We start from the raw sequence: 14056 nt of genomic DNA, 5'->3' as shown, positions 1-14056 counted from the left end.
ATATTCAGTATAAATTCATTTTATTTGACGGACATACGATATAGAACGCCAAATATTAAATTGAAAGCGTGATTCCAAATAAATTAATTAAGTTAAAATATATTTACTTACATTTTCCCTCAATTTTTATTTATTACCAATTAAGGATAAATAATAATAATATCATACCGCTGAATTTGGCATCCACACAATTTCAATCATCGATAAAAAAATTTGCTAATCATCTTTTATCGTTTAAGCTTCAAGATCTTTCACCATAATCCTTACAACCGTTCTCGGTTTTCAAACTCGCGTCCTCGTCTCAACTTTGCAAATCACATCGTCTCTCTGCGGTTTCGTAACGTTGCTTCAACTTGCCAGCCAGAGAGTATTCGGTACTGATGACGACGTTGCATCGAGGTATACGTGTTCTTCTCAGGATTACTCACGTGTCCTAAGTGATACTTGGCACTCAGGCGGTGGCAGAGGCCGCGTGTCTTGTACGCTGGCTTCTGGCAAACTTCGGGGCAAAGTTGCTCGAAATTTTCGTCTCAATGGACACTGACCATTAAAGCCACTTAAGGTACCAGGATCTTCTCTTAAGCTCGCTCGTACGGGGATGTTACGCCGGCCACGAAATATTCCTGAACAGCGCGCTGTCGAGATTTTAGCCGAGGGACGCTGAAGAGTTCTCGAGTTTCCTTGAAAGCCATCGTTTTATGAGCTTCGTGACATTTTTACCTCTTCCCTCATATTTCCGGATACGCAGTAACCGTTTGGATTCACCGTTTTTCTCATCGACCTGACCGTGCGATAGTTTTTTCTCTTAGAAAATAACGGGAAAAAGGAGAAGAGAGGAAAAAAGAAGGGAGAAGAAACGAGTTTCCTTGGAGAAAAAATTATAGCGAGGTACAACGCGAGAAAATCGTACCCTCGGTGGCGCATCTTGTACACGGTTTTTGGTCGAGTCGAGGTGGTCTAGTCGAGTTTCCGGTAGCTGGAAGACAGAAGAAGCTCGCGGTAAACTTCGTTGAAGTTTTCGTCTCGAGTATAGCTGACCGCGAAAGCCATTTACGGTACCGGAATGTTCTCTTAAGACCCGTTGTCGCGAAATATCCGAGCGTTTTATATTTTACGAGCCGCAGACTGCTGTTGCAACTTTGCTGCACAACGTCCGCTGTGTTCGTGTATAATATTTCTTTCGCGAGATATGTGCAATTTCTTCATTGAAGATATGTTATTACCGTTTTTATTTCCATTATTACTTCTATGTGTGTAATTATTGCTCTTATACCTATAAAACATTGTTCAAAAATTAAAAAATAAATAGAAGAAACAAATTTTTATGTACATAATAAGCAGTGCTAAAACTATTTTAGAGTTGTAAATAATAAATAGATGTACATTTTCTGTAGATGTATCATTTATTTGCAGTATTTTAAAAATAAAATGAAAGGAATATAGTCAAAATATTGAGAAAGTATATAAGAAAAATCGTGTTTAAGCTGATAAAGATAATGTACAGGGTAAAATTTCTCTTTGCGACAGTAATTATAATTACTTCTTAGCACGGCCCGAATAAACATGTACCTTTTTTTTCAAAGCAACAAAAATATCACATTTCCTCCCTAGTCTCCTAGCAATTTTCTAAATTTCATGCATATGCAGCGGTAGCGTTTAAAATGCCTTGTTAAAATTGGTACTGCGGGACACGATAATTGTATTTCCCTAGAATTTTTATTACACTCGGCGACATGACAACGAGCCACCCGACAGTAATTACACGTCGTACGCAGGTTTTAGCTTGAAGCGGATGCTCCGGCTCAGAATTTCTGGTACGTTGGCCGCCGACGAACTTTGCAACAAACTTTCACGTTCTTTCCTTCTCCTTGTAGTTGCTGACCACTAGGACCACTTATAATGTCGCGACATCCCTACGGCGAAGAAATTTGTTTAGCCGGAACTTTCAAGCTCGGTCCAAGGAACGCTTTAACTTCTAGTCTCTCCGTTCACGATTTTCAAAATTATTGCACGCTAGGTAAAACGTAACATGTCGTGCAAATCATTTTTTATTGTTGTTGCTGGGATTCACTGGGCTATATTAACGTATTCACTGTGTCACTTAATTATGCTTTATGTTAGAGCGTACGTAATTAGTGGGTAATTTAAACCTGGTTCAATTTGGGTTGTTGTTTAAAGTTACAGCGTGTTTTCACGTTGCTTTGTGAAGGTTTCAAAACGATGTTCCAGTCTTGTACTATAAAAATAAACTTCCTTTAAAGAATTTTTACGCTGCGTATTTTTATAGTAAGAAAATAAATAGACGTTGCGAAAGAGATATTAAATATATATGTGTAACTATCATTTAGTTATTATATCTTACTATATGTATAGTTTCATTATATACAGTTATGTGAAGAAATTTCTATAATATTATATTTGTATTATTATTGAAAAGCAAATAGTGTGATTCCTATCGTCTTCACTTTTTTTTATTATTTTTTGCAACGTTATTATGAACAGCCGCGGTATCGTGGCATTGTGAACATAAAAATTACGTTGTCGAATAATTACAGTTTTGACCCAGCTTAAATACCATGTCAGCACCATGAGTTAAAAGAGTAACAATAACTAGCAGGTGTGTGACGGAATGTCTGATTTGTAGCTGTGTTATGGTACATATTCGCGTTCCAAATATTATAGCCACTGTTGCACGGATAGTTCCTTCCACTGCTATTGTAGGCTTTGTCGACATTTAAGTAATATCGACCGCACGCATTGTTACAATTCGGAGAGTACCGCGCGCAAATGTCGAGCGATCCTCCAGTTATCGAGCACCTGTAGGTATTATTTATCCTGCCGAGCTGATGGCTTTTGGGGGTGCAACAGTCTGCTGTCGACCAATATTCGTTTGGATTTCTCCATCTGTTCGATAGAACGTGACACCAACTATTGGCAAATGATTCGCAAGAATTTATGTCAGTGGCAGTCGAACAAGTAAATCTTGGACCGTTTCTAAGTATTTCGCATTGCGTCATACAATGGCTGGCCGATGGGCGAACGTTAGCACAGTAGGACAGGTGGCCGCTTATTCTCGCGTTCGAAGAACAGCATTCGTTCATTCGAGTACAAATCGCTCTGCGATTCTTTTCAATTCGCGGTCTCTCGAACCAGATAGACGAACGATTCGACATTATCGTTTCTGTTTCAAATATATTCCTGCGTAGTTTCCGCGAATTTGTGTAGGTTTCTTTATCAGCAGGAAGCGAATCCGCTGGGCCACAGCAAACACTTCGCCTTTCATTCCGTTTTTTATTTTGTTTTTCATCGGTAGATTCCTGCACCGTCGATAAGCTCTTCTTATTTGCAAGCTTCTCTTGCAACATCGAAATCGTGGACGTCGTGACTATTTCTAGATCGTCGTCCTGTTCTTTCGATTTCAAGGATACCGTGTCTTCGGTTTGCGAACATTCGGCTATGGTTATATTTGGACACGTTTCTTGACATATAGGACCGCCGAATTGTGTTTTGATCACATCAATTGGTATACACGGAATCGTCGCTACTAGACGAAACAAACGAACGTCTTCACCTTTGCCGTTCTTTTGGAACAATTGGTGGGATTGGTCTAAGGAGATTTTTCGCTGACAGCTTTTGGGAAAATCCGATTCTGTTACGTTCACGCCTTTGCATCTGTACGCGCGAAGTATCGCACATTGGTCCCCGTAATACTCTGGTACGATCGTTCCAGGTTCTGGTTCTGTTTCTTCGTCGGCTTGTAACGAGGATGGCAGATCCGTCATGGAATATATTTCCGTGGTTATTTGTACGTCATCGGTTTCGATGCGTAATTCAGTCGAAGCGTCTTTAGTACCACTCTTCATCTCGCAATTCGATCCTTGACTGTATTCTATTTCTGACCTTAGCAAGGATGCGTTTCCATGTTTTTTTAATTTCTTTATCGAACCTTCTTCATCGTCAGTGGAACTGTGTTTGGACTTAAAAATGGTATTCATAGCCATTATTATTGTATTTTATAGTAATTTTCTTTGCAAGAACTGTTTCTTTGTTATTCTTGTATCTTTGAAGGAGCGTTTAATAAGATAGATTATACCTGATATCTATCTTTCCTGTAATCTTTAAATGACATTTTTGTTCTGATACATGTTAAGTTATTTGTAAGGATATTTATTTAAATACATTTTTTTAAGTTTTGCTAAGTAACCACTTTTTGGGATCAAGCATCGTTCAAAATGATAATTTGTACTGGTAGCTTCACAAAGATGTTCGGCGTATCTCTTGGCTATAAGCTTCGTTAACTGTAAACATGATGAATTACACTTACGATTTATCATGTGTGTCGTATGTTCCAGGTTTTAAGGTTATAAAAAATTATGTCATTTATCCATAAAGAACTTGAATATGTTTACAGTACTGTTTCATCTATGTAATGAATACAGGAATTAATTATAGCTCTTTATTGTTGCACTACTCCTGATACTTTTCTCATCCTATAGAGGTAGCTTAATATTATGCTTGAATTATTTCAAGGTTAACGATAGGATACAGATAATAGTAAGATATAATATTTCTAGAATTATAAATATAAATATAACAAAAAAAAATTTGTATGTCATCAAGACATTTTACAATTAGATAAGGAATTATCGACTAAAATTTACAAGCTTCAACAAATTATTCAAACGGAATATCCAGAAACAATATCCTATCCAACCGATCCTTTCATAATCTTACTCTATACTTTCACAACACAATAACTACATATATATACATATATCAAAAGACTTCTTACCACTGATTGAATCATCGCCTCTTCTTTCCGCAAGGTCCGCACACATGATTCGTTCCTAAAAACCCGAAAGCCTTTATTCGAATCAACCATACTCCGTATAAAATCTATATTTCATTAGATAAATTTGTAGACACGGCACCGTTGGTCGTGTTGTTTTCTAACTCTGGCGAATAATTTGTTTCAGTCCTCTCATAAGTCGCGTGGCTGACGGTCGCGTACGTCGATGAATCGTATGTACCCCTCGTTGTCAATGTTCGACGGTGCACGGATGGACTAACGGTAACTCGTCTTATTCGTCTCTGATGATCGTAGTTGTCATATCTCGGAGACTGTCCTTCAGCGGCCGCCACCTGTATAGAATATTCAATTTCATCGTTCCGTTTTGTCTGACCATTAATTTCCACCCCTGCCTCCGGTGTAACCACGTTCAATGAATATTCAGCGGAATTCATCCGTTGATTGGTTACGACGGAAGCAAGACGCAAGCCTGTACTCGTACTTCGCTACCGTTCGAATCTGACGATTGTTCTTCATCCTCGCCATTTCCATCCAGGTTCGAGTGCAATTTAATACTCATCAGTACCTGCCGCTTTTTGTTGCCTACTTGAAACTCGGACAAGATTTGCGTCAGAATCGTGTTCGACGTTTGCATCTGCACGCTCACGTACATTTTCTTCCCGTTAAAATCTCTCGAGAACTCGATCGGTGCTGCACGATTGTCGACATTGGTCACCTCGTCGACTATTGGCGCTACAATCAATTCTTCTTCAGGTTTCTTTGGCGTGTCCATGGCAGTTTCGTCTATCGTAGATTCATCTGGTATGGGAACTTCGGCTGTTTCAGTGGGCGTTACATTAGAAGTTTCTAATACTTCAGGGTTTCTCGCGGGTGCTTCTTCTATGGATGATTCTGCTGTGGTTGTTTCAATCGCAGGTGTGTCTGTATGTGTTGCTTCGCTGTCTGTAGGACCATCGGTTGGATCTACGGTCGTTTCATCCTCGTCTATAAATGGCGTTTCTATAGATGACTCAACCACAGGTACATTCTCCTCCACAGGTTCTTCAACATTTGGTTCTACAGTTACATTAGGTGCGTTCAGAATTACATCAGGTGCGTTCACAGTTGCATCAGATGTGTTCACAGTTGCATCAGGTATGTCCACAGTTGTATCAGGTACGTCCACAGATGCATCAGGTGCGTCCATAGTTACATCAGTTGCAGGAGGACTTTCTTCTCCGATTTGAGAAATTTTGGGTGGTGGTTTATCTGGACGTGCCATTCCTTTCTTCGGGATGCACGAACAAAGATCTGCTACCGGACCAGTCACCTCCGGCACAGTTGAACATATTATACGCACTTCCTTGATCAGCGTACATTGCACACCTTTTCCGATCACCGTGGATTTTGATCTCATTCTTTCTTGCTTTACCACGTCTCTTTGTACATCTTTTTTTGGAGTCGATACTCCTGTTCTAACATTGACTTCCGGTCTCCCAGGCGTGAATGGCTGTCTTAGATTAGACGTGGGTGCCTGTTTTGGCGTCATAGGGTTCGGCGAAGGTTTCTTTTTTGACGAAGTAACTGATTTTTTCGGTGTTTTCATGTTTTCTTTAGAAGAAGGGTGCAATGTGGATTCTATTTCTTGAATCCTAGGACACTCTTTTCTTTGAGGAGGCACCCTACTTTCATCTGCATACGGTTCTAATCGGTTCGCGGTTCTTATTCTCTTGTGATACTCTATACTTTCTGTGATGTAAGGAGCAGTCGTAGGATCGAGTACCGCCCGAATGGAATTCGCTTGAACGCTCACGTCTAGTTGTATGTTAGTTCTATCCGTTTGTTGGTCTTGAGGAGTAAATTGACTCGTCGCCTGATTTTGTTGCTTAGATACTTGACTTCCCGTACTGTTATTTTCGCGATTCCATACGCCCGATGGTTCACATCGCTTGTTCAGAGTCGGCTGTTTTTTCTGTTGATTGGAAGTATCGCCACCACCCTTTTTGCGAACGCTACCGTGTTTGGGGTATGGTATTTCTTTAGGGGCTGCTTCGTTAGGAGAATATACGTTTCTGTGAACGTTTCTGCTAAGGTCAAAATAGCACTCCTTCTCTGATTGAATCTGTTCTTGCGTGTCGCAGTTAGGTTTCCAATAATCATCTGAAGACAGGTGTTAAACTTTAGAGGGAAATATAACTGGGATTAATCAGAGACTTTGTGTAAAAAATGATCGAATAAATGCAGAAATACGAAATATTCGGATTTATAGAAGGAACTATTTATTTCGTGTTATAGTTACAAAATAGTTTGTCATATATTATTAGTATTCCATCGCATTAGAAGTGTTAGGAGAATTTAACCCTCACACTGCATCCCTGGGCGATTCGCGTCCGTGTCATTTCTTCTTTTTCTTGGAACTGCAACGAGCGGTTACAGATTCCGTTTTACGTGTACCCTAAAAAAATTTGCCAGCTATGGAAACTGCGAGGTGTCAAATTCATACATAAAATATGAAAAAATAATTGATCGTATAATTAACAGAAATCCGACACGAGACGTTCTAGTACATGCAGTGTGAGGGTAATGCAAAAATATTTTAAGGGAGAGGCGTACTTTGACACATAGGTGTTTGACATTCAGGCAATCCAGCGAGGCCGTCGCAACAGACGTTTCCACAGCAATGCATATCGCAGTTGTTTGATTCCTGTCCAATTATTCCTTGCCAACACGTCCCTTCGTACATGCATTCGCTGTACATTTTCGATTGATTGCATTGGTTGGCACATGTATTTTCTTCGCAATTTTTCATGCATGTTCCACACGTGGAACGATCCTTCGTGCTCTTCTTCGAACGTTTCAATTTCGAAGATTGTTTCACAATCTGGCCGACACTCGTCGTCACCATTTTGATGAAACATTTATACGTCTCCTGTACCTGTTTTCGGATATCGCCCAATAACGAACGTTCGTCTGTTTCGCATTGCTGACTACAACCAGTTGTCTTTCTCTTGATGTACATGTCACTTTCCGTTTGCGCTCTAGAAAATGGTTAGAAAATCATTTAAATGCATTACACTATAAGTATTATAATGTAAGTACTATAAGTAATGGTTGAATATATTCAAATATTTCTGCGGAACAAGTACTCTTCTATCGCGTTTCGATTTGTCTAAATTGGAATCACAGTCTATTTGATTTTAGTCAAAAATCAATAGAATCAAGAATTTTAGACTATCACAGTTCAAGTATTTTGACCGTAAAAAATACTGAATAATAATATATCTCAACATTTCGATAATCAATTGATAATTTAATTTCCACGGAATCTAGTTATGATTAATAATTAGACGCGATTTACACTTAAAATCCTCGAATTATTACAAGTGAAAGGGTTGCTGCAAGAGGAAGATCGAACGTATAATATAAATTCATAATTAACTACTAATCGTAATAACAAGCTTTTACACTTCTCAATGGATAAATAAATAATGAATACAACGTAAATGTCGAAGTTGCTCCGTTATCGTTGTGAAGGCTTTAATTACAGTGAAAAATTATGTTTTCCTACGTTGTTGTAAACTGTTAGAATAATCCTACGTATCCTATATAATCCTAGTATAAATTCTACGGTAAGTTGCATCAATATTATACAATCTGAAACACGAACAAACTCACTTGCAATCACGTAGATCCTGAAAACTCACGTTTGACTGCACGATGCCTATCATCTCAGGGCTGAACGGTTCCTCGGGCATCTGTTCGATCGTGTAATCATCAAGATACATGCTCATGCTCGCGATTCTATCCGAACAGGTGCGTTCCACGGCACCTGGCCGACCTTTACAACTGGAACTGCATTTCGGCTCGCTCTTCTTCGATTTACTACGACACCTCAACAAGTCAGACTTGTTCCTTTTTACGGCGCTGTATTCTTTCCTCGGAGCGTCGTCTTTCAATAATCCCATCGAATCGTCGCATTGAAACGCTTGGACGGAAGTCAGGTTGCTCACGTTTGCCACGCTTTCGCCGATTTCCACGAACAAACTCGCTTTGGACGGTGTGCACTTTCTCGAGCAGAACGAACACGAAGAATGATCAGTTCTCGCGCAATTTTCAGTTCCTGCGAAATGGACGCGCTGCAGACACTGTTTGCTGGACGTGTGACAATCGTCGGGAGGGAAATCGCATTTTGGCTCGTTCTCTTCGTAAACTACGCAAGGTTGTTGAGAATTCACATCGAGAGGGCAGTAACAATCGTCGAAGCACTCATTTTTAGAAGAGAAATCCGTGTTCTGCCACTTTTTACACGAGCTACAGTCGTCGTCCTGTCTTTTCACAGCGTAGGGTTCGCAGTTCCCGCAACAGTTCTCAAAGGTGCAACGGTAGTTCTGACGGTTTCCAGCAATTTGTTTGCTCCTAGGTTTAATTAAAAGCGAACTTTTTCTATTGAGAATAAACTTTTTCTTGGTTTTGGGTTGTGAGATACCCGCTGTGTTCTTACTTTTTACCGGCTTTTGGTTTGCTCCTGGAAAAAAATCTTCTTCGTTTCTGATCAGATCTTTGATTGGTGCTGTAATACAGTACATGTTTCTTCGTGTCAAGTATTTGAGTACAATCTTAGTATAGTATTATGACGATTATTTATGTCAAAAGAAGTGAAACGTGTAAAAAAATCATTCCTGTTGTATCGTCAATTTCTGTCATTTTAGAACGTTCGGATATATACAGAATTAAAAACACAACTATGAAAATAATTTTAGCTACATTAACAATCATACGAACAATTTAAGTAACACAGATGATTAATTAGAAAGAATAGGAAAGAAAATCGCTGCGCCTTATGCCATATATCGCAGAAAAATATTACTCCACATTATTTCATTGTCATAATTACCACGCTAAAATAATGTACTCACTTGTTATAGCAGTGTTTAAAAGAAACATTGTACACCGGTTTTTCCATTCCAACATTTTCACACGTTGGCTGTCGCGAGACAACGCTGATGTTTATTCCGCTTTTGCAGTTCCTGTACGCATCATTAGCTCTATTTGCATCGTATTCAATCACGCTGTTCCCATAATTATCATAAGACAGATTTGGATTTCCATGTTGCCAAATATTTTCACCCATGAAATTGCTCGTGTTTCTATCCGGACAGCTTCCCTGGTAGCTCGAATCTTTTCTATGTTCGTACATTTCCGCGTAATTTTCTCTCTGCTGGTTCCCCCTTCGATATTGCTGATTTCGGTGGAAATCCCGTTCGCCACCGTTTTTCACCGACTCGTTCGATCTTATCGGGCCGGTTCCTTGCTTCCTTTTCTTCTCGTTTGTCAGCTGCTGAATTTTTTCGATGTCGTTGTCGTCGAATGTGCCCTGCCGCGATTCTTCCGATCGATTTCGTTGTTCGTCGGCGTAAACGTTCCCGTTGAAATCCATCAAGCGGCTGCCCCGCGCTGAAATCTACCGGCATGCAGCACGTTTATTTCGAGCGGGTGTGCGATTACCGAACGGCTGGACGATCATAGTGTATTACCGGTATTATTGACGTAGGCCAAAGGGCACGTACAAATGGCCGGTAATCTCTGAAATAAATTAATCACGGTCGATCAGGATCACAGACTGGAGAATGCTTGTGGTGGATAGGCTAAGGGTGGTTCGCTTTTTAGCGCATTATTATCAATCTGCGACGGTCACGCTGCTTTGCCACGTTCACTCTATGGGTTCATTATGTCCGGTGAAATGCGTAATACGCTCTCTGGAAACGTTTATGTGCGTTTAACGTCAGACATGATGAAATATACGTATAAGGTAGATTTTTGATTATTAAGCGAGTTGTTTGTCGCTGTCTACAATATGAGTTATTTTTACACATAGCGAGCTGTAAACCATAACGGTGTTAGTCAAGATTTTGTGCATTTGTATTTAGTAGAGTTGAAAACATCGTATCTTTAATTTCATAATCGATTAAGCTATAACTTTATTCTTTGTTGATGGTACGTTTTCGTGATCTAAATGGAAAAATATGATCAATTGTTTACAATAATAAACGTAGGATATTATTTCATAAAGACTAGCAGTAGACGAGCAATACACCACTATGATTCTCAATCCACGATGGAATTATTTTATTATATAGTTTGGTACTTAAATCTCTCACAACAGATGTCATATATTGTCTCATTTTTTAAATATATTTGCACTATCAAATTCCTTAAAGCGTGTGCATTCATTTATTTGTATAACTATTTATTCCAAAATTATAACAATTAAAATATACCTATATATTTCAGTAATTTAATGGTACAAATATATTTAAAAGGCAAGAAGATGGCACAGATATTTTAGATTGTATAGACCATTCAGACAAAAACTTAGAATTTTCTTTGGAACAACTTTGAATATACATTAATTATCAAAGAAATAATAACATATTTCGCAATGTTTTGTCAAAAAGTTTTTGACATAAACTCAATTCGAATGCTTTTTCAACCACGCATCTCTCACACTCCATTTAACTCGCTTAACTCATGCAAATAGTTCGTTCAGCAGAAAAATACATTTCCAAATGCTGACTATCAAACTATCTGTAGCTGTAATAAAATTTTACACGAATGTTCACGATCCTCTGTGTGTATGACGGCGATGTAGGAAACGAATGTCCACGTGGTCCAGGAATGTCCAGTAATACCAAAAGTTCGCGACGATACGATGGTCCAGTTAGTCACATTGTCGAAGCAGCGAAAGGTAACGTTTACTTTGGAACTTGTACAATTTGGAATTTTCCGGGGTTAGTTGTCATTGCCGAATTGAGGGAGGCCGAAGGTTTGGTTATGAGAGATCGGGAAACATTCGCGACTGTTATCGTGAGGCGCAGTTATCGCACGATGTATTTTTACGCTCGCGAGCGCGCGCGCGTGCGTGCGTTCCCGCGTTGCAGAATATTCAGAGGACACCGAAAACAAACGTGGCGCACGACCAAAAATATATTCCATATTTTTATAGCACGTTCAATAAATATTTTGAATGTCTATCCATCCGCAAGCTTAAAAGAAGAATTCTATGAATATTTGTCAAATATTGCGAACATCATGGCTCCGATATATGTATCGTGTGTTCACGATGAACGCGGCCGCGTGATATGAATACGTTATATTCGGTGCATCGAAAAACGCTCGAATTACCATGGAAATTACCGTCTGTACGAATGTAATTAATGCCTGTGCGTATTTTGCCACCGATATGTAATGATAAATATGGCGCGCATAACGCGACATTGCGCTTTCGCGAAACTGCGTTTCTGTTTAGAAAACACGGTAGAAAATGAAGAATAGAGGTGGGAACGATACCTTTCAATGGTAAATATACGAAAGTTTTATGTAACAATATTTTTAACATTGATTCGAATAAAACTGATGGTAATTTTTTATAATTTCCATATCTTCAAACTGAGGAATTTCAATTCATAAAATTTGTTATTTGTTGTATTAAGAATTCGAATTGCAAAAAATTTGAACAACGTTACCAGATATTTGAATCCATTTCCGATTATTTTTCAATATTTCTTATTTTAAGTATACTTTCTTTTAATAATCAGGAAGAGTGTGAGTGAAGCAATGAAATTTAAGTTAAATGCCCCTGATTTGAATTCCGATCTTGATTAATTTCTAATTAAACTGTAGTTAAATGAGACAGATTTTGATAGATCGATGAAAAGCACGCGACGAATAATCTTCTGAGAAAAGATCATGGAAAATGCAACAGGCAAGAAACCGCTCGTGACTCCTGAAATGCAAGTTGGTTTCCTCGAGTACACCATCCTCGTGGTTTTCCGGGTACATTACGCGTTCTCGTATTTCCTTCAATAGACATAGCTACTACATGATAGAACGTACATCAATTGAACAATATATAACCTCAAAACTATAAATTTATCCAGTGAAAAATATAAATATATCTACGCTTCTATCCACGGTATTAATGCAAACATGCATTCATTACATACTTCATTTGACGTTTTACATCAGTGAAAAGGACAATAATTCGCCGACATAATTATTTCAGTAAGATTTAAACACATTAATACAAATACGTGTATAATACAATTAGCTCGATAAATTCCATTTTTAACAATATCAATAACGTCTATAAATTAAGACAAAAGCCACGTCTTAATTGTCAACTTACTTTTTACAGTTTCATACGTTTCACATTTTAATCAAAATATACACTTTCATTGTATGGTAAGTAAAGTATATATCTTGCACCAGCGCGGATACAATTCTAAAGAGACCATTGCCGTTTATTTAATCGCGTAGAACGCGTGGTTTCTTTTTCTCCATTGTATCCGTGATTCTTTTCTCTTTAATCCTTGTGTTTTTTTTCCTTCTGTCTTTCTCCAACGATGAATTCGACGATGTTACCATGGCCACAATTTCTCGGCACACAAAAGCCTCGGGTACAGAAAACGCGCACACCGAATGAAACAGCGAAGCGAGTGGCACACCGGTACACGCATGGTCGCATTGTCGCGCAAATTGGAAAAGGAAATAAATCATTGAAGGGACTTAAACGTTCGCGGCTTGAACGTTTACTGTTGGCCTGCGTCGACGAGCGTGGAAATAATAGTGGCGTTCGCTTCTAATTAAACTGGCCGATGCACGGATGCACGCGAGCCGGCCGCTTAAAAAATTTACATCGACAACGAGGTCCCTGTTGTGCTCTCCTCCGCCTCTGTTTCGTTTTCTCGCGTGTATATGCGCGAGCGCGCGCGCTCTCACGCGACCTCGAGCGAGCGCTGCGTCGCGAACAATACTGAATATTTCACTGTAACGAAGGGTCATGGTTCTCGCGTCTACGGGTCTCAACGTATCGACAAAGGTGAATTTTTGCGTTCATTATAATTTTGCATTGTTTACCGGCGGATAATTCCACTCCGACGAAGAACATGGTCGCTCACGGTTCGGGAGAACCAGCCGGATTGTAATTTACGGCTTTCAGGTTTAATTCGCCGCCGCTGCAGTCGTGCCCCAACAGCAGCTTGTTGGCGTTGTTGTTGTTGTTATTCTTTCTCTACGCTTGAAAGTGAGTTCCTCTTTTTTAATAGAAAAATTGAAATAGCGGCTCCGCTGTGTGGCTCACGAGAGCAACGAGCAAAACGAACACTGAGTTTAAATTAGCTGATTCTTTTTCGCACGATCGAACTGTGTATAAGTACTGTGCGTTCCTTTTTATAATTCTGTTACTCTGCGTTCTTGTATTTTGTTATG

The 14056-nt window shown here is 39.2% G+C and overlaps 1 protein-coding gene across 8 annotated transcripts; it reads right to left on the bottom strand.

Moving 5' to 3' along the window:
* Nucleotides 1–117: 117 nt before the first annotated feature.
* Nucleotides 118–13606, bottom strand: LOC138190044 (uncharacterized). 8 transcript variants are annotated; one of them, XM_069132496.1, is made up of 10 exons: nucleotides 12975–13606; nucleotides 10324–10545; nucleotides 9706–10250; nucleotides 9291–9359; nucleotides 8465–9205; nucleotides 7403–7827; nucleotides 5292–6949; nucleotides 4932–5142; nucleotides 4793–4847; nucleotides 118–976 (listed from the first exon to the last, which is right to left on the bottom strand). In XM_069132496.1, exons 3-9 carry the CDS (start codon nucleotides 10224–10226, stop codon nucleotides 4804–4806), a joined length of 3669 nt encoding a protein of 1222 aa, XP_068988597.1. In that variant the 5' UTR covers nucleotides 10227–10250; nucleotides 10324–10545; nucleotides 12975–13606; the 3' UTR covers nucleotides 118–976; nucleotides 4793–4803. The 8 variants fall into 8 exon arrangements, with proteins under 8 accessions (XP_068988597.1, XP_068988598.1, XP_068988595.1 ...); XM_069132497.1 differs by lacking the exon at nucleotides 118–976 and adding an exon at nucleotides 1419–1913; XM_069132494.1 differs by lacking the exon at nucleotides 118–976 and adding an exon at nucleotides 3319–4298.
* Between the last annotated feature and the right edge of the window lie 450 nt (nucleotides 13607–14056).

This window comes from Bombus flavifrons, chromosome 2, assembly GCF_040668555.2.
Source record: "Bombus flavifrons isolate JBK064 chromosome 2, iyBomFlav1_principal, whole genome shotgun sequence".
Classification (NCBI taxonomy): Eukaryota; Metazoa; Arthropoda; class Insecta; order Hymenoptera; family Apidae; genus Bombus; species Bombus flavifrons.
Note: the sequence above shows the minus strand (reverse complement) of the source record. Positions and strands in the feature narration are given on the sequence as shown.